Raw genomic sequence first — 19,523 nt, 5'->3', positions numbered from 1 at the left:
CTTCTTGCCCTATCAAAAGCTTTAAAATGCATGAAAAAAAAAAAAAAACCCAAAGCCTGTGCTGTCGAGTCGATTCAGACTCATCGGGTGCATAGCTTTTAAAATTGTTGCACATAACAAAATTTGGCTCTTTCTCTGCAATTTACTTCTTCTATGCAAAAAGAGAGAAGAATCAATATAAAAGATTTAAATAGCATTCTGGTTTTCCTAGCCTAAGTGGGGTAGGTATTAAAGTATGGGAATTGCTAAGTTAAGGCCAAAAATAAGAGATATTATTACAGGAGCTTTTAACATTGTAACTCAGAGGCACTGGGCTACACTTCTTGGGCCCCACCTATCATTCCTAATCAAGGGAACTACTCCTTTTATTTTGTGTCTTACTATCCAATTGCAAACACTGGTGGTGTAGTGGTGAAGAGCTACGGCTGTTAACCAAAAGTTTGGCAGTTCAAATCCACCAGGCACTCCTTAGAAACCCTATGGGGCAGTTCTACTCTGTCCTATAGGGTCGCTATTGGTCAGAATTGATTTCATGGCAATAGGCTGGGATTTTTTTGTTTTTACTATCCAATTCCAAGGAGTCATTCAATAAAGGGAAAACAATGACTCAAGCATATTCAAGGGTGGTGTGGAAAATATTTTTACTCTTTCTAACCAAGGACTTCATAGTATTACATAATTTTAGGGAGGAAGCCACTTAAAACCACTCAGAACTTCTGAATGAAAGAAAAATTTCAGGAAGAAATACTTCATGTTTCATGAGGCATACATATATTTTGTATGAATGCACATCATTTATATAGAAAATGTTTCCAAAAATGCACAGTGAAAACATCAAGCTTCCTGATCTTTTCACATCAACAGGTTGTGGTTCCAGAGAGTTTCATGTTGTTTTCCAGTTATAAAAATATACATAACTCATCACAAACATAGAATTTTTTCACGATTTACCAAGTGAGAATAATACCTTGAATATAATCCACCTGATGACTGGAACTGCCTATTTCAAGAGGAATTTTGAGGAGAAATTTATTTAAAACATGTAAGATTATTCTTAATTAGGCAAAAATTAAATAACACCAGAACAATTACCCAAGAATAACATATCCTCGGAAATCAGAAAAGGCTCAGCTCCTGCAAAATATGGAGGAGAATCTTTCCACAACTTAAACCATAATTGTAGAATTAAATATAACGCTCTCACTTATCATGCCTATTAGTCCTTTGTCTTAAAGAGGCCTACTCTCTCTTTTTCTTCTTTCTTGTCTTATAAAACTTTTGATAACCTAACAAGCAACATTTTATGACAAGAAAACTAACAATTGCCACACAAGCCAGTAGAAACCCAATCACATCCAAAGAGTGGTACTGGTACCAGGTGAGGCTGAGGGCGGCTGGGCGAAGGTGTTTGGCTCCTTTGTGGCGCATGACAAACTCGATCCAGAAGGCGGCTCGATCCAGGGGCTTAACAGGCTGATCACGATGAATGGCTGATAACCTCATAGCGTTCGCTTTATAGCTGAAGAAAAATCAAATAGAAATCAATTTAGAGAAGAAACCAGAAAAGATCAATAAGTGAAATTTTCATGCAGATGGTAAAAATATGTGCCACATAAGATTGGAAGAAAAATGTATTATTTTCTTCCGAGATGATGATAGACATTTTAGTATATGGGCTAGAATTTGTTGAATGCATAGGATTATAGGATGTAAAGAAAGATAGGAGTTGGGGGAGGCCATGTATTTTTAGGATAGAGAATAGAAAGCGCTAAGCCTTAAAGACAAAAAATTTAAAAGAAAGACGTCATCATCTGACTGTGCAGAGTTTGAATTATCCAGTGAGGAATTGTTAATGAATCTGGTGTACAAGGTTCAAAATAATATCATTATCTGAATATTGGAGGCAGGTCCATGATGAGGTCCAGGGACATGTCCAGGCAAGGCTGGTCAGGAATTGGTATTGACTTTGTATCAGTGATTGAGTGGTTAAAAGTGTGAAAGTGAATTGCCTTGGTTTGAATCCTGATTCTGAAACTTACTAGCTGTCTGCTTTGTGCAAGTTATTTATTCTCTTTGTGCCTCAGTTGTCTCTTCGTGGCTCAGTCGTCTCTTTGCTAAAATGAACTGGATGTGGATAGCGTTTTTTAATCTGATTGTTGCGAAGAATAATGGATGTAGTTTTTGAATACTTAGACTTGTTCCTAACATATAGTGGACTCTCAGTAAATGTTTGCTATTATTCTTGTTGTTCTTGTTAGTTTTGTTATTTTAGAATCTGGAGCGTTCTCAACATTTCACTTTGAGGCATCGCAATTATGTTTGTTTCATTCTTTTGAAAATGATTATGGTCAAACAAGAAGAGCTGTAAAAAGGCAAATGGTTTATGAATTCTGAATCCCAAAGTGCTATAGTATGACACTGTCTTCCTTTCATGTGCTTTGGATATGTTATCAGAAGGGAAGAGTCCCTGGAGAAGGATGTCATGTTTGGTAAAGGGTCAGCGAGATAAATTGGGACACTGGTTGCAACAATGGGCTTTCACATAGTTATGATTGTGGGGATGGTGCAGGACCGGACAGTGTTTCCTTCTATTGTACACAGGATTGCTATACGTCGGGAACGGACACGATGACACCTAACAACCACCACAGTCCAGTATTTATCTTCCAAATCAATCCCTTTTTAACTTTAAAACTCTTCCAAATATAATCAAAATGATCACACCCAGAAGAACTAAGACTTTTCATACATTCATGACAGCAATGAGTTTGGTTTGATATCCTCATTTTTCATGGTTTCAATTGAATAAATTTTCAGCCTTAGTTGTTTAATGAATCCCTGGTGGTTAAGTGCTATGGCTGCTAACCAAAAGGCCAGCAGTTCGAATCTACCAGGCGCTCCTTGGAAACTCTATGGAGTAGGTCTACTCTGTCCTATAGGGTCACTAGGAGTCAGAATTGACTCCATGGCAATGGGTTTGGTTTGTTTGGTCTTAGTTGTTAACCATTTGCGGTACTGGGATCTAATGTTAGGGTAGAAATTTTCGGAAGTGTTAAATGTAATAGAAATTTGAGGTTGATTATCTCTTGCTGATTTATTTAAAACATTTTAGAATAGTTTAAAAGAATTAACGAGTCTCATGCTGAGACAAAGTTACACGGCCTTGCAGAGTCCTGTTGTTTTAACATTCATGGTCCCTATTTCAACTTCGATCTCATCTCATAATTCTTCCATGTCCAACTTTAGTAATTCTTCTCATTCTCCTTACTGGCTTTTTCAAAACTTCATCCTTGTTCTCAAACCTCTCATTGTCCTGAAACCTCTGACTAATCATTTCCCCAACATCACCCTCCGCACAAAAAAAGCAAAAAAAAAACTTATTCTAACTACTCACGATGGGTCATAGATAACTGTCTTCAAAGCATTGAACAAATCTGTACTTGTCATTGTGTCCATGTTCAGTCTCACTGCTGCCCCCATGACCTTCATGTGAGCAATGTTGTCAGGTTGATCCGCAAACAAGGGAATGCCCACCATAGGAATCCCATGGTAGATAGCCTCATAGATGCCATTGGCTCCACCATGAGTTATAAAAGCTTTGGTCTTTGGATGACCTAGGAAGGGGTGAAATTTAACAAAATTATTCACTATAATTCTTAGAAATAAAATGAGAAATGGGAAATACAGGGAACTCAATGAGGCAGTGTTTTCTAGAAAACAGATTATCATGCCCATGAAATTATATATAAATTGTTTTTAGATCTTTGAGCAGGAAGCAACTAGGCCCACTGCAGTAGTAAATGAGGGCTTCATGAAAGAAATGATGTGTGCCTGGATACTTGAAAAGAGAATAGAAGATTGTCAGGTGGACAAGTTGAAGGAGAATATTCTGGATAGAAGTAACAAATGAACAAATAAAGGGACACATTAGAGCATATTGTCTTAGAGAAACAGTGAGAAAAAAGATGGAGTCTGATATGTGGTATGTTCAAGGCAGGAGGAACTGTGATGATGGTGGAGCTGGACTCAGAAGAAGGGATGGTGATCTTTTATCATGAAATGTTTCATCACTTCATGATAAAGATTGTGGATATTTTCGTATACAAAATGGGGTGGGGGTCACTGGTTCTAAAGGAGGTGCTCTTACTATTCAGCAGCATTTGAAATACCGCTTCAGCAATGGAAAGAATAGGTATGAGGTGAGAGTATTAGGATGATGATCCAGGAGGCTTTAAAAAAAATTCGTTTGAGAGGTGATTACACGTGAAATATAGATACCTTACTTCTGGCCAAAAGATTGTGACCGTATATAAGAAAACGCCAATTATTATATTTAATTTTTTTCTACCTAGAACTAGAAAATAAATATACAGAACTTACGCTTTAGTTTTTAAATTCTTCTATAATAAATGCTCAAGAATTGATTTTCTGTTTAACTATTATCCCTCTGATTAGCTGCTACCCATATTTTCATTATTCGCTCTCTAGTCTTACCTAGAAGGTCATTCTGGGGAATCCACGTATAGAGCCGAGTATTGGGTCCTAAGGTATCTGGTCTCTTGCCATCAAATCGCCACAGCACCTAGGAAGATGAAGAAAATACTTTATTCCATGAATATAACTGAAAAGTTATAGCAAGTTAGAACTTTGTAAACGTTAAAAAGGTCATCTAGGGGAGGCGGGGCCAAGATGGTGGACTAGGTAGACGCTACCTTGGATCCCTCTTGCAACAAAGACTCGGAAAAACAAGTGAATCGATCACATACATAACAATCTACGAACCCTGAACAACAAACACAGATTTAGAGACGGAGGAGAACAAACAAATACGGGGAAGCAGCGATTGTTTTCAGAGCCTGGAGCCAGCGTCCCACTCAGTGGATTTTCTGGAAAAACAAGTTTCCCAGGTCTGATATCTCTGCTTATTCAACAGAGTCCTAACTGACCCACAACGGGGAACTGAGGGCTGAAGCTCCCCCCAGACCACCTAGTCTCTTGCCTTAGGGGTCTGAGGAGGGTGACACCTACCAATCAGTAGAGATACTTGCATTGTGGGCCTAAGGTATAGCTGCAGTGCCCTCCCACCAAGGTGCTATAGGAATAGAGACACACCTACCTCACTGACACTTGGGGGAAGCCTGTCAGCATCCTGCCCCCCCGGAGGGTGAACCCCAGCAGCTAATAGAATCTGGTGCACACAACTATCACCACTACTTCTCGAGGTGGATAGGTGTTAGGGTGCAGCACACACTTGATAACCCAAAATCAGATTCTCTCAAGAGTAGTGAATAGACTCAGGCATATATATCTGGTAACAGCCTAAACCAGCTGGTAATAGGTCATAAGTAAGTCAAGGGCTACAACAAACAAAACAGCACAATCTAGTAGCCCATCCACGTATATTGAAAGAAAACAAAACAAGATAAGACTCAGTGAGCAATTATAGAATAAACCACTAGTGATGGCTCGGAAACAGCAGTCGATATCAAACCACATAAAGAAGCAGACCATGACAGCTTCTACAACCCCCCAAACAAAAGAAGCAAAATCTTTCCCAAATGAAGATACAATCGTGGAATTGCCAGATACAGAATATAAAAAACTAATTTACAGAATGCTTCAAGACATCAGGGATGACCTCAGAAATGAAATAAGGCAAACTGCAGAAAAAGCCAAGGAACACACTGATAAAACAGTTGAAGAACTCAAAAAAGATTATTCAAGAACAAAGTGGAAAAATTAATAAGTTGCAAGACTCCATAGAGAGACAGCACGTAGAAATCCAAAAGATTAACAATAAAATTACAGAATTAGACAACGCAATAGGAAGTCAGAGGAGCAGACTCGAGCAATTAGAATGCAGACTGGGAAATCTGGAGAACCAGGGAATTAACACCAACATAGCTGGAAAAAAATCAGACAAAAGAATTAAAAAAAATGAAGAAACCCTAAGAATCACGTGGGACTCTATCAAGAAGGATAACTTGCTTGTGATTGGAGTCCCAGAACAGGGAGGGAGGACAGAAAACACAGAGAAAATAGTTGAAGATCTGCTGACAGAAAACTTCCCTGACATCATGAAAGACGAAAGGATGTCTATCCAAGATACTCATCGAAACCCATTTAAGATTGATCCAAAAAGAAAAACACCAAGACATATTATCATCAAACTTGGTAAAACCAAAGATAAAGAGAAAATTTTAAAAGCAGCCAGGGAGAAAAGAAAGGTCCCCTTCAAGGGAGAATCAATAAGAATAAGTTCAGACTACTCAGCAGAAACCATGCAGGCAAGAAGGCAGTGGGATGACATATACAGAGCACTGAAGGAGAAAACTGCCAGCCAAGGATCATATATCCAGCAAAACTCTCTCTGAAATATGAAGGTGAAATTAAGATATTTACAGATAAACACAAGCTTAGAGAATTTGCAAAAACCAAACCAAAGCTACAAGAAATACTAAAGGATTGTTTGGTCAGAAAACCAATAATATCAGATACCAGCACAACACAAGGTCACAAAACAGAACATCCTGATATCAACTCAAATAGGGAAATCGCAAAAACAAATTAAGATTAATTAAAAAAAAATGCTCATAACAGGGAATCATTGAAGTCAATATGCAAAAGATCACAATAACCAAAAAGAGGGACTAAATACAGGTGGCATAGAACTGCCATGTGGAGAGTGATACAAGGCGATATATAGAACATTACAAGTTAGGTTTTTACTTAGAAAAATAGGGATATATATTAAGGTAACCACAAAGAGCTATACCAACTCCATGACTCAAGATAAAAGCCAAGAAAAACGTAACGACTTAACAAACATAAAGTCAAACACTATGAAAATGAGGATCTCACAATTTACTAAGAAAAACGCCTCAGCACAAAAAAGTGGAAAAATGAAATTGTCAACAACACACATAAAAAGACATCAAAATGACAACACTAAACACTTATTTATCTATAATTACGCTGAATGTAAATGGCCTAAATGCACCAATAAAGAGACAGAGAGTCTCGGACTGGATAAAGAAACACGATCCGTCTATATGCTGCCTACAAGAGACACACCTTAGACTTAGAGACACAAACAAACTAAAACTCAAAGGATGCAAAAAAATATATCAAGCAAAAAATAAGCAAAAAAGAAGAGGACTAGCAATATTAATTTCTGACAAAATAGACTTTAGACTTAAATCCACCACAAAGGATAAAGAAGGACACTACATAATGATAAAAGGGACAATTGATCAGGAAGATATAACCATATTAAATATTTATGCACCCGATGACAGGGCTGCAAGATACATAAATCAAACTTTAACAGAACTGAAAAGTGAGATAGAGACCTCCACAACTATAGTAGGAAACTTCAACACACCACTTTCGGAGAAGGACAGGACATCCAGTAAGAAGCTCAATGGAGACACAGAAGACCTAATTACAACAATCAACCAACTTGACCTCATTGACTTATACAGAACTCTCCACCCAACTGCTGCAAAATATACTTTTTTTTCTAGCGCACATGGAACATTCTCTAGAATAGACCACATATTAGGTCATAAAACAAACCTTCGCAGAATCCAAAACATCACAATATTACAAAGCATCTTCTCAGATCACAGGCAATAAAACTAGAAATCAATAACAGAAAAACTAGGGAAAAGAAATCAAATACTTGGAAACTGAACAATACCCTCCTGAAAAAAGACTGGGTTATAGAAGACATCAAGGAAGGAATAAGGAAATTCATAGAATGCAACGAGAATGAAAATACTTCCTATCAAAACCTCTGGGACACAGCAAAAGCAGTGCTCAGAGGCCAATTTATATCGATAAATGCAAACATACAAAAAGAAGAAAGAGCCAAAATCAGAGAACTGTCCCTACAACTTGAACAAATAGAAAGTGAGCAACAAAAGAATCCATCAGGCACCAGAAGAAAACAAATAATAAAAATGAGAGCTGAACTAAATGAATTAGAGAACAGAAAAACAATTGAAAGAATTAACAAAGCCAAAAGCTGGTTCTTTGAAAAAATTAACAAAATTGATAAACCATTGGCTAGACTGACTAAAGAAATACAGGAAAGGAAACAATAACCCAAATAAGAAATGAGATGGGCCACATCACGACAGACCCAAATGAAATTAAAAGAATCATATCAGATTATTATGAAAAATTGTACGCTAACAAATTTGAAAACCTAGAAGAAATGGATGAATTCCTGGAAAAACACTACCTACCTAAACTAACACATTCAGAAGTAGAACAACTAAATAGACCCATAACAAAAAAAGAGATTGAAACGGTAATCAAAAAACTCCCAACAAAAAAAAGCCCTGGCCCGGACGGCTTCACTGCAGAGTTCTACCAAACTTTCGGAAAAGAGTTAACACCACTACTACTGTAGGTACTTCAAAGCATAGAAAATGATGGAATAGTACCCAACTCATTCTATGAAGCCACCATCTCCCTGATGCCAAAACCAGGTAAAGACATTACAAAAAAAGAAAATTACAGGCCTATATCCCTCATGAACATAGATGCAAAAATCCTCAACAAAATTCTAGCCAATAGAATTCAACAACATATCAAAAAAATAATTCACCACGACCACGTGGTATTTATACCAGGTATGCAAGGCTGGTTTAATATTAGAAAAACCATTAATGTAATCCAGCACATAAATAAAACAAAAGACAAAAACCACATGATCTTATCAATTGATGCAGAAAAGGCATTTGACAAAGTTCAACACCGATTTATGATAAAAACTCTCACCAAAATAGGAACTGAAGGAAAATTCCTCAACATAATAAAGGGCATCTATGCAAAGCCAACAGCCAACATCACTCTAAATGGAGAGAACCTGAAAGCATTTCCCTTGAGAACGGGAACCAGACAAGGATGCCCTTTATCACTGCTCTTATTCAACATCGTGCTAGAAGTCCTAGCCAGAGCAATTAGGCTAGACAAAGAAATAAAGGGCATCCAGATTGGCAAAGAGGAAGTAAAATTATCTCTGTTTGCAAATGACATGATCTTATACACAGAAAACCCCAAAGAATCCACCAGAAAACTACTGAAACTAGTAGAAGAGTTTGGCAGAGTCTCAGGTTATAAGATAAACATACAAAAATCACTTGGATTCCTCTACATTAACAAAAAGAACATCAAAGAGAAAATCACCAAATCAATACCATTCACAGTAGCCCCCAAGAAGATAAAATACTTAGGAATAAATCTTACCAAGGATGTAAAAGACCTATACGAAGAAAACTACAAAGCTCTACGACAAGAAATTCAAAAGGACATACTTAAGTGGAAAAACATACCTTGCTCATGGATAGGAAGACTTAACATAGTAAAAATGTCTATTCTACCAACAGCCATCTATACACACAACGCACTTCCGATCCAAATTCCAATGTCATTTTTTAAGTTGATAGAGAAACAAATCACCAACTTCATATGGAAGGGAAAGAAGCCCCAGATAAGCAAAGCATTACTGAAAAAGAAGAAGAAAGTGGGAGGCCTCACTCAACCTGATTTCAGAACCTATTATACAGCTACAGTAGTCAAAACAGCCTGGTATTGGTACAACAACAGGCACATAGACCAGTGAAACAGAATTGAGAACCCGGATATAAATCCATCCACATACGAGCAGCTGATATTTGACAAAAGCTCAGAGTCAGTTAATTGGGGAAAAGATAGTCTTTTTAACAAATGGTGCTGGCATAACTGGATATCCATTTGCAAAAAAATGAAACAGGGCCCATACCTCACACCAAGCACAAAAACTAACTCCAAGTGGATCAAAGACCTAAACATAAAGACTAAAACGATAAAGATCATGGAAGAAAAAATAGGGACAACCCTAGGAGCCCTTATACGAGGCATAAACAGAATACAAAACATTACTGAAAATGACGAAAAGAAACCAGATAACTGGGAGCTCCTAAAATCAAACACCTGTGCTCATCTAAAGACTTCACCAAAAGAGTAAAAAGACCACCTACAGATTGGGAAAGAATTTTCAGCTATGACATCTCCAGCCAGCGCCTGATCTCTAAAATCTATATGATTTTGTCAAAACTCAACCACAAAAGGACAAACAACCCAATCAAGAAGTGGGCAAAGGACATGAACACACACTTCACTAAAGAAGATATTCAGGCAGCTAACAGATACATGAGAAAATGCTCTCGATCATTAGCCATAAGAGAAATGCAAATTAAAACTACGATGAGATTCCATCTCACTGCAACAAGGCTGGCATTAATCCAAAAAACACAAAATAATAAATGTTGGAGAGGTTGTGGAGAGATTGGAACTCTTATGCACTGCTGGTGGGAATGTAAAATGGTACAACCACTTTGGAAATCTATCTGGCGATATCTTTAACAGTTAGAAATAGAACTACCATACAACCCAGAAATCCCACTCCTCGGAATATACCCTAGAGAAATAAGAGCCTTCACACAAACAGATATATGCACACCCATGTTTATTGCAGCTCTTTTTACAATAGCAAAAAGCTGGAAGCAACCAAGGTGTCCATCAATGGACGAATGGGTAAATAAATTGTGGTATATTCACACAATGGAATACTACGCATCGATAAAGAACAGTGACGATTCTATGAAACATTTCATAACATGGAGGAACCTGGAAGGCATTATGCTGAGTGAAATGAGTCAGAGGCAAAAGGACAAATATTGTATAAGACCACTATTATAAGATCTTGAGAAACAGTATAAACTGAGAAGAACACATACTTCTGTGGTTACGAGGAGGGGAAGGAAGGAGGGTGGGAGAGGGTTTTTTACTGATTAATTAGTAGATAAGAACTGCTTTAGGTGAAGGGAACAACAACACTCAATACATGGAAGGTCAGCTCAACTGGACTGGACAAAAAGCAAAGAAGTTTTCAGGATAAAATGAATGCTTCAAAGGTCAGCGGAGCAAGGGCGGGGGTTTTGGGACCATGGTTTCAGGGGACTTCTAAGTCAATTGGCAAAATAATTCTATTATGAAAACATTCTGTATCCCACTTTGAAATGTGGCTTCTGGGGTCTTAAATGCTAACAAGCGGCCATCTAAGATGCATCAATTGGTCTCAACCCACCTGGAGCAAAGGAGAATGAAGAACACCAAGGCCACACGACAACTAAGAGCCCAAGAGACAGAAAGGGCCACATGAACCAGAGACCTACATCATCTTGAGACCAGAAGAACTAGTTGGTGCCCGGCCACAACTGGCGAGTGCCCTGACAGGGAGCTCAACAGAGAACCCCTGAGGGAGCAGGAGATCCGTGGGATGCAGACCCCAAATTCTCATAAAAAGACCATACTTAATGGTCTGACTGAGACTAGAGGAATCCCGGTGGTCATGGTCCCCAGACCTTCTGTTGGCACAGGACAGGAACCATCCCCGAAGACAACTCATCAGACATGAAAGGTATTGGACAGTGTGTAGGTGAGAGATGCTGATGAAGAGTGAGCTAATGATATCAAGTGGTCACTTGAGACCGTGTTGACATCTCCTGTCTGGAGGGGGGATGGGAGGATAGAGAGAGTTGGAAGCTGGCAAAATTGTCACGAAAGGAGAGACTGGAAGGGCTGACTCATTAGGGGGAGAGCAAGTGGGAGTATGGAGTAAGGTGTGTATAAACTTATATGTGACAGTCTGACTTGATTTGTAAACGTTCACTTGAAGCTCAATAAAAGTTAATAAAAAAAAAAAAAGGTCATCTAGTCAAACCCCTTCATAAGACAGAGGAAAAGAGGATAAGAGATGGTAGAAATCAAAACTACTAAAAGACTGAAGTAAATAGGAATACTCAGTTTGAAGGAACATATATAGCATCAGGTAATTACCTTATATGTAATTATGACGTTTCTCACATGGTGGCTGAAAACATTGAGATTAGCAATGACAAGTTCAAGCATTTGGGGAATTTTTAGGAAGTCATGTAAGCAAAAAAACCAAAAAACAAAAAACCCACTGCCGTTGGGTCACCTTATATCTAGTGTAAAAAACAGCGTGAATTCCCAACGATATACATATTTATATTCTCTTACCTATGTGTTACCCTGGCTCTCATTTCCTAAATTTCATTTTAACCTGTTTCTTTCTTATTACTTTTTAAATGACATGGAAGGGAGTTATGTTCACTTATTCCAGACTTGCAGAAGTAGACTGCTGAATCCTTCTTCCTACTCTATGTCTGGAAGCTCAGCTGAAACCTGCCTGCTATGGGTGACCCTGCTAGTATCTGAGTAATGGTGGCATAGCTTCCAGCACCACAGCAACACACAAGCCCCCACAGTGCGACAAACTGACAGACACATGGGGGGCTGTCATAGTAGTTACAGGAAATTTCCAGAATCAGACCCTTTATAGAGTTGAACAAACTAGTGAAGTAGTTGGTCACAATTACGGAACTTTATCTAACCTTTTGTGGAATCTGAGCAAGGGCTGATGCAATCATATTGGCCCTTTCTTCTGTGAGGTTACTGACCATTGACCCAAGAGTAAACACCACCACACCGTGTTTTCCAGAGCTCTGGACAAACTCTTCTATTTCCTGTGAAGACAACATTTGCTTCATCATGAAATAGCAACAAAATATTGAACAGTATTTAAAGATTTGGCCACAACTTAAGAGAGAAAATCAAGAACTGACAACCAAACCCAAGCCCACTGCTGTAGAATCAGTTCTGACTCATGAGCAAATCTCCACAGTTTCCTTTTCCATTGTAATATTTAAGGACACATATCTCCAGACCGTTCTTCCGTGGTGCCATTGAGTACATTGGAACTGCAAATCTTTTGACTGGTACATAAGGTTGAACCATTTGTGCCACCCAGGGATTTTCATTGATAGGGACAAATTATTAGAATAGTGGCTGCTTTTTTACAGCACTAATCAGTCAGTTCCTTTGGAAGGAGATGCGTGATATGAGATCTATGGCCTTCAGTATGTATAATTGTGTAAATGTGTGTGGGGGAATGCGGGTGTGATATAAGCAAGAAATGAAATTAAGCAGTTATGCAGTAGTGAGAAGGACACTCCCTCTTCATTTACAGTTATTAATTACTAGTATATATTCTAGGAAGGAAACACAATAGCAGGATCTTAACTCAGCTTTAGTTCTATTTCTACTGGAGTACCAGATCAGTACAAATAATTGCTGTGCTTGGCTGCCAACCAAAGTTTGGAAGTTCAAGTCCATCTAGAGGTGCCCCAAAAGAAAGTCATGGTGATCTATTTTTGAAAAATCAATCAATGAAAACTGTATGGCGCACAGTTCTACTCTGATACACATGAGGTCACCATGAGTTGGAATCAACTAGACTGCACCTGTTTGGTTACAGTTCTACCAAATCACATGTGTTTATTCCAGAAGGTTTTATGATGAGTTCTTTTGGTTGGGAGTCATTAGCATTTTACTTCATGACTAGGAACACTAAGGAAAAATTAGTTATGGTGGGGGTGGTTGTATATTTCTCCCAGTTACATAATCCTTTATGTCACACCTTAAACTTTCTCATAGTTTCCCAGATATTCCTCTAATATACCGTTTAATGTCCAGAGGTTAAGATTCTCTAACATTCAAAAAAACTTTTGAGTTTAGAATTTCTGTGTCATAAAATTTCCATTTATAACCCATAAATACACATTTGTAATTACATATCTGAATGTCCATATTTCTAGGCTTCTTAGTTGTGATATTTCTTGTCCTAAAATTGTATTATGAAACTGATGTACCTGTGGAATGTGCTGTGCAGAACTGTGGATAAAAGAGGCCTTCATTATCATCTCACTGTGAGCTGGGGAGAGCATTCTCTCCCCAGTGGGAGAGGCCCACCTGGCCTCTCTCCAGGAGGGATGTGGTCACTCTCTTGAGAAGCTCACTTGGAACTATATAGAGTTTCTGGTGAAGACATGTTCATCTGGAATTGTTTAAGAATTATTCTGACTTGTGCTCCCTTTGCTGTACAAGACTGACCCTGATAGTTTTGTAGCAATACAACTTTTTTTTATAGATTAGCCGCTTACTTGGACTGGTTCATTCCAAATTCTGTGACATCTTAATAATAATAATAGAAGCACATTGTAAAAAATTTTGGATAAGTATGAAAAATGTAAAAGAGAAAGTAAGTTTCACCCATAAATTCCATCCTGGAAGTGTTTAAACACTGTACCCATTCATTCTAGTGCTTATATTACCCGTATGCAGAAACTTAAATTAAAAAAAACCTGTTGCCATAAAGCCAATTCCACTCATAGCGACTATATAGGACAGTGTAGAACTGTCCCATAGAGTTTAAAAGGAGCACCTAGTGGATTCAAACTGCCAGTCTTCTGGTTAGCAGCCATAGCTCTTAACCATTATGCCACTAGGGTTTCTGATGTTTATATACGACATATATTTAGAAAACTGTAATCCACTGTATATACCTTTTTTCTACAATAAATTTGGCATTGTAAATTTTTTAACAATTTGCCTCTTGGTTTCCAACTAATCTTACATAATGATTGATTTTGTGTAATCAAGCATTCTTTGATGAAATAATTGCAATAGTGTAGATACACATAAGTTATTTAACCTCTCATAAATGTTGGAATTTCAATTACTGTCACTATTTACTTTTATAAATAACACTGCCATAAAGATTGATTTTGTACTACTTATTTTTTTGATTGTGTAGGTTCGTGTAAGTATATAATGACGTCAAAGGTTATAATTATTTTTAAATCTTTTGATATGCTTTGCCAAATGCTTTCTTTTCTTAAAAAAAAGTCAAATAATCTGAGAGTCTACTAATTAATGGAAAAGCAAGTAATATTGGGGGAACAATCACTTTTTATAATAATGGAGAAAAGTCTTCACATCATTGACTTGGATTCAAATCTTGTTTCTGCAATGTAAATGACAACTGTAAATATATTATTTCTTTTAACTATTATACTCCTATTCATCCTCTCTTCCCTCCTCTCTTTCCTTCTCGTACTAAGACTGTCATTTTCCTTTAATGTGAATGGGAAAATCTTTCATGGATAAGGTTACATTGCAGAGACAGTCATTAATCTAACCGCAGCATTTACACCCTTTGAAAGACATTATATATATATAATTTTACACTCAGAGTAACTATTGAGTTTTAATCCTTGAAGAGGATTTCAGTTTTATGTTGCTGTCAATAAGAAGAGAGACAAAACAGATCTTTTAATAAATTATATACTAGTGCCATAAACAATGCTTGCTCTTCATTTATATCTAAAAGGTGTAGTAGTAATTTAAAATAGATTCTTGCTGTCCTTCGTAAGGAATATTATCCTATGTGCTGACAGAATTATTTTGTAAGTTCAGACTAAGGGAAATTTTCAGGTATAAGTGGTAGAAATTCTTTAGTCTTGATTATGTGTACAGAATTTTTTTGGATTTATTATATGCACAGGATATATTTTCTGTGTTCATTCTATCAGGCAGCTATGCTATAGATGCAAATATACTCAAAGGGGAGCTGTGGTGCTGCAATGGTTAAATGTATGGCTGCTAAACAAAAGATCAGCAGCTGGAATCCACCAGCCCATCCTTGGAAATCCTGTGGAGTGAGTTCAGTTTTTTTTTATACTCAAGGGAGTTTTACTGTGATTTCCTGCAGGGTTGGTATATGGTAGAAAACACTTCCTCTGATAGGCTAAACCATCCCTTTTATTCTCAAAGATGTAAAACTGTGAGGCTTCAAATAATGAATGGTTTCAATGCTGTAAACTAAGGCTGCAAGAAAGTACACATGGCGTTGGCTGCAAATATTGTTGGGAGCACCCATTTATATTCGCCAGTTTATAATGGTTAGGAATGGTCTGCCCCTTAGCTATAAAACAGATGAAGAGCCTAAATTCTTACAACAAAATTTAAGCATTTTGACCTGCTCATCTCTTTGCTAAAATGTATACAACCACTTTTAAAAACTTCACTGGATATCTGTTCTTTAGGACTTTGCTAGAGAATATAATTTTGATCTACTTGAAAACCAATTCTTATTTAATGAGAAGTATATCTAAAGTAAAAAAAAAAAAATTTTTTCTTTTGTATTTAAAGTGCCTGACACATATGAAATGATTAATAGTATTAGTAATAGTGCCAAAAGTAGCAATAATTACAGTAGCTAATACTACTTTTGGATTACTTTCTTTGTGCCAGAGGCATTGGGAGTGTTTTTCATGTATTAACTAATATTTTTCTTACAACACTCGTATAAGGTTGGTAGTCTTACCGGAACAGTGTTCATTCTATGACCATTCTAATCTAGTTTCCCATCATCTGTGCCTGATCTCCTGAAACAATCTCCTTAGAGGTCCACCATTCTAGTCTTGCTCCTTCACAATCCAATCCAGTAACTGCATCTTGAGGGTTCTTTTGTGAAAGAAATCTGCTCATATCTCTCTCTTGCTTCATTCTTTCCCCTGGCTCCCCAATGCTCTTAATAGATGTTTCAAACTCCTTCTGGATCCAAATAAACTTCTCCCATATCATCTGCCTCTTTACACCTCCTCTTCCTGGTCACTAGGAGATCTTGGGGACCGCCATTACTACTATACCTGCTTTCATTTTGTCTTTCTCTTTCCCCCACCTTCTCTACCTATTCCTGCACACCCTTCAACTTAATTATCAATGACTGTGGGTTACTTTCCATGATCCCTGCTGGGTGTTCCCTTAGCACTGTGGTCTTTCCTTATTATAATACTTTTCACACTGTATGTTTACCATCTGTTCTATTTTTCCAACTAGAATATAAGATGTGTGTGTGTGAGGTGGGGTATGGGAGGGTGCAGGGACCATGTCTGTTTGGTTTCTCTGTGTATGCAACCACGAGTAATTTATCTAGAATATGGTAGTCACTCTAAAAATAATCTCTGAACGAATGACTGATACTTTCTTATGTGCTGATAATGGAGGTTTTAATTTATCACACTATTCTCAAAGTCTCACAGGTATCCCATTTATTCTATCATGATAATGATATTCAGACACTTGGGTTGGCATGGAAATATACAGATTTCTAATTTGTAGGTCACTTTAGCACACATCCTACATCTTTCTTACTTAGTCAAACATTCTGAATGAAGAAAGTAGAATGATTTCATTTGAAAATACTAAACCAACTATAGTAAGTTTACCTTAGGCAAGGGATTGGCAGGTTTGCAGTGGAGCCCACCAACAAAGTGAAAATGTGGCAAGAAAGGGCGCGGAAATTGAAAATCCCAATAGTTTCGAACAAGCCATATTTCAGCTTTCCCCCTTGTCTCAGAAAATGTAGTTGGTCTTCCTGCAAAGAAAAGAGAAAACAAAAAGTAGAGGCAACTTGAAAAAACTGACATCTGATCATCTAAGTAATCTACTGAGAGAAGCTTGCAATAGTTGGCTAAAGATGTTTAAAAGGGTGAGAGGAGCCTTACATCTCTAATGTCACATCAATACTTCCACCATCATAAACAGTTATTAAATCTAAGCCACTGTAGCATTAATTATGCATTTACATTATCTAAAGTTGCAAAAGTAACAGATCCACCAATGCAAACAACTGGGATTTGTACTCACCAGTCAATTAAGCCTGCCACAGCCATGGAAACACCTTTCCCAGAAGTACCCAGTCTAGTTTCTACCAATTAGCAAGCCAATTTTTGACATTCAGTTTCCCAGCTAAAATTTGAGGTTTTTGTGAGTATGGCTCAATCCCTTGTACCAACTACAGTATTCAGTTCAAGTGAGGAGTTGAATAATATTTCTCATTATTTAATAAAACTACATGAAAGTAAATGCTGTAAATTTTCAAAAAATTATGGAGATAAATGTGCTCACTGTGAATTTTTTTAAACAGAGAGACATAGTTTACAAAAAATTCAGACTAATAACTTTTATGTCAATCCCTCCACAACATTGTAGACCTGTGAGACAGGTGATTTGTAAGCACTTAGCGAAGAAATGTGGAATCGTTAGAAATCTCAGGGTCCACTAAGCACAAGCTATGTAGAATTGTATTATTTTGATTATGGCTATTTGGTTAGCAGATTAATAAAATATTGTAGATACAAATTACAATTTTTGAATCTGGCATAAAGCCAGTATATCTTTCAACTGAGAAGGAATCCAGAGAAGTTACTATGGAAAAATATTCTATTAAATAAATAACAAAACTGCTACACAGTATGTTTCCCAACACTACATACATAGTTATTCTAGAAATATGTATCACTCTTCAATCTGCATGTCTATGTTCATCCAGACATTCATGGAGATATACAATGAACTTTTTAGAAGATAAAAACTACAATAAAATGGATATGTAATTGATTAAAGAAATTCCAAGTGTCTTCATTTGGGGGTTTCTTATTCTCGGGAGTCCCCTGTCCTAGTGATTAGCTACCGGGTTCTTCTAACTGATTCTGTAATAGAAGCCTCTCTATAACATTCATGAGATAGATAGATCATTTCATTTTTTCATTTCATCTTTTACTTATAAAAAAAAAAGTTTCCTCTGCCTTTTTTTTACACAAAGTCACCTTCAAAGACACAAGAAAAGTTAGGACTTCCTTCTACCAACTAAAAATATAACTTACCTAGTACTTCACTGTAAAACTGATCCCACTTCTTCTCATTAAAGAACTGGAACCAAAAATCAAAATAAAGCACATATATCATATTTTTTACCCTCTCCATGAATGTCATTCGATCAGGTAATTCTGACATAACAATAGGTACGTAAGAAGGAGGGGTTAAAAGTCCTCCATTATACTTTTCAACTGTATAGCCAGTAGTGAAACGGACAGTATACACAAAGGGTATGTTAAGTAGCTCGGCCAACAGCTCACCACAAGGGAAAACAGCATCTGTAAGAATGACATCAAACCTTGATTCTTGTAGTTTCATCATAAATTTCTTGTTAAAAACTACATCTTTACAAAGTCTTTCCATAAAGTCAGAAAATTCTGAAAGGATTTCTTGTAATACTGAAAAACATGTCCAAAATGTATCTTTCGGCACTTCATTTGTCCATCTCCTGACCAACTCCATGAAAATATACTCAAACTCATCTTTAGTAAGAGATGTAGGATAAACCTCAAATTTAATAGCAGATGGTTTGTTGGGATCAATAAGAACAGAAGCTGAAGGTGTTAGAACAGTCACCTCATGACCCCTCTGAATAAGCTCATCCACTATTGTCTTCATATTCATCCAATGGCTATATTCTGGTGGCCACACCAGCACTTTCCCACAAGTTCCACAGCTAAAGCAACAACTCAGTTGTATCAGCAGAAGAACTGAAATCCATTTCATAGACATCTTGGTTAAAGGAATATCTTTCTTTCAAAAATCTCTTCCCTTATGCCACTGCTCATACTTATATCCTGGGGGAAATCTATCAAGAAGTTAAAATATAACTCGTACACAACAAAGTAAATACATTATACGAATAGTCAGAGCATGTGGATGCC

At 37.2% G+C, this 19,523-nt stretch overlaps 1 protein-coding gene across 5 annotated transcripts; it reads right to left on the bottom strand.

The window, feature by feature from the left end:
- Positions 1–1,239: 1,239 nt before the first annotated feature.
- Positions 1,240–19,374, bottom strand: LOC126077118 (UDP-glucuronosyltransferase 2B4-like). 5 transcript variants are annotated; one of them, XM_049886138.1, is made up of 7 exons: positions 19,039–19,371; positions 18,648–18,681; positions 17,208–17,356; positions 12,471–12,602; positions 4,495–4,582; positions 3,395–3,614; positions 1,240–1,519 (listed from the first exon to the last, which is right to left on the bottom strand). In XM_049886138.1, exons 1-7 carry the CDS (start codon positions 19,369–19,371, stop codon positions 1,240–1,242), a joined length of 1,236 nt encoding a protein of 411 aa, XP_049742095.1. The 5 variants fall into 5 exon arrangements, with proteins under 5 accessions (XP_049742095.1, XP_049742096.1, XP_049742092.1 ...); XM_049886139.1 differs by having other exon boundaries at positions 18,648–19,374; XM_049886135.1 differs by having other exon boundaries at positions 17,208–17,352; positions 18,644–19,371.
- Positions 19,375–19,523: the final 149 nt, after the last annotated feature.

The sequence above is a fragment of the Elephas maximus genome, chromosome 5, assembly GCF_024166365.1.
Source record: "Elephas maximus indicus isolate mEleMax1 chromosome 5, mEleMax1 primary haplotype, whole genome shotgun sequence".
Classification (NCBI taxonomy): Eukaryota; Metazoa; Chordata; class Mammalia; order Proboscidea; family Elephantidae; genus Elephas; species Elephas maximus.
Note: the sequence above shows the minus strand (reverse complement) of the source record. Positions and strands in the feature narration are given on the sequence as shown.

Bases quoted from the DNA above. Each gene is read 5' to 3' on its own strand.
- LOC126077118 (XM_049886139.1), bottom strand. From the start codon at position 19,371: ATGTCTATGAAATGGATTTCAGTTCTTCTGCTGATACAACTGAGTTGT. The intron at 4,583-12,470 runs GTTAGATAAAGT...TCATCTTCCTAG, and splicing joins TTGCTCAGATTCCACAAAAG to GTGCTGTGGCGATTTGATGG. The intron at 1,520-3,394 runs GTGAGTAGTTAG...ATTTTTCTTCAG, and splicing joins ACAGTTATCTATGACCCATC to CTATAAAGCGAACGCTATGA.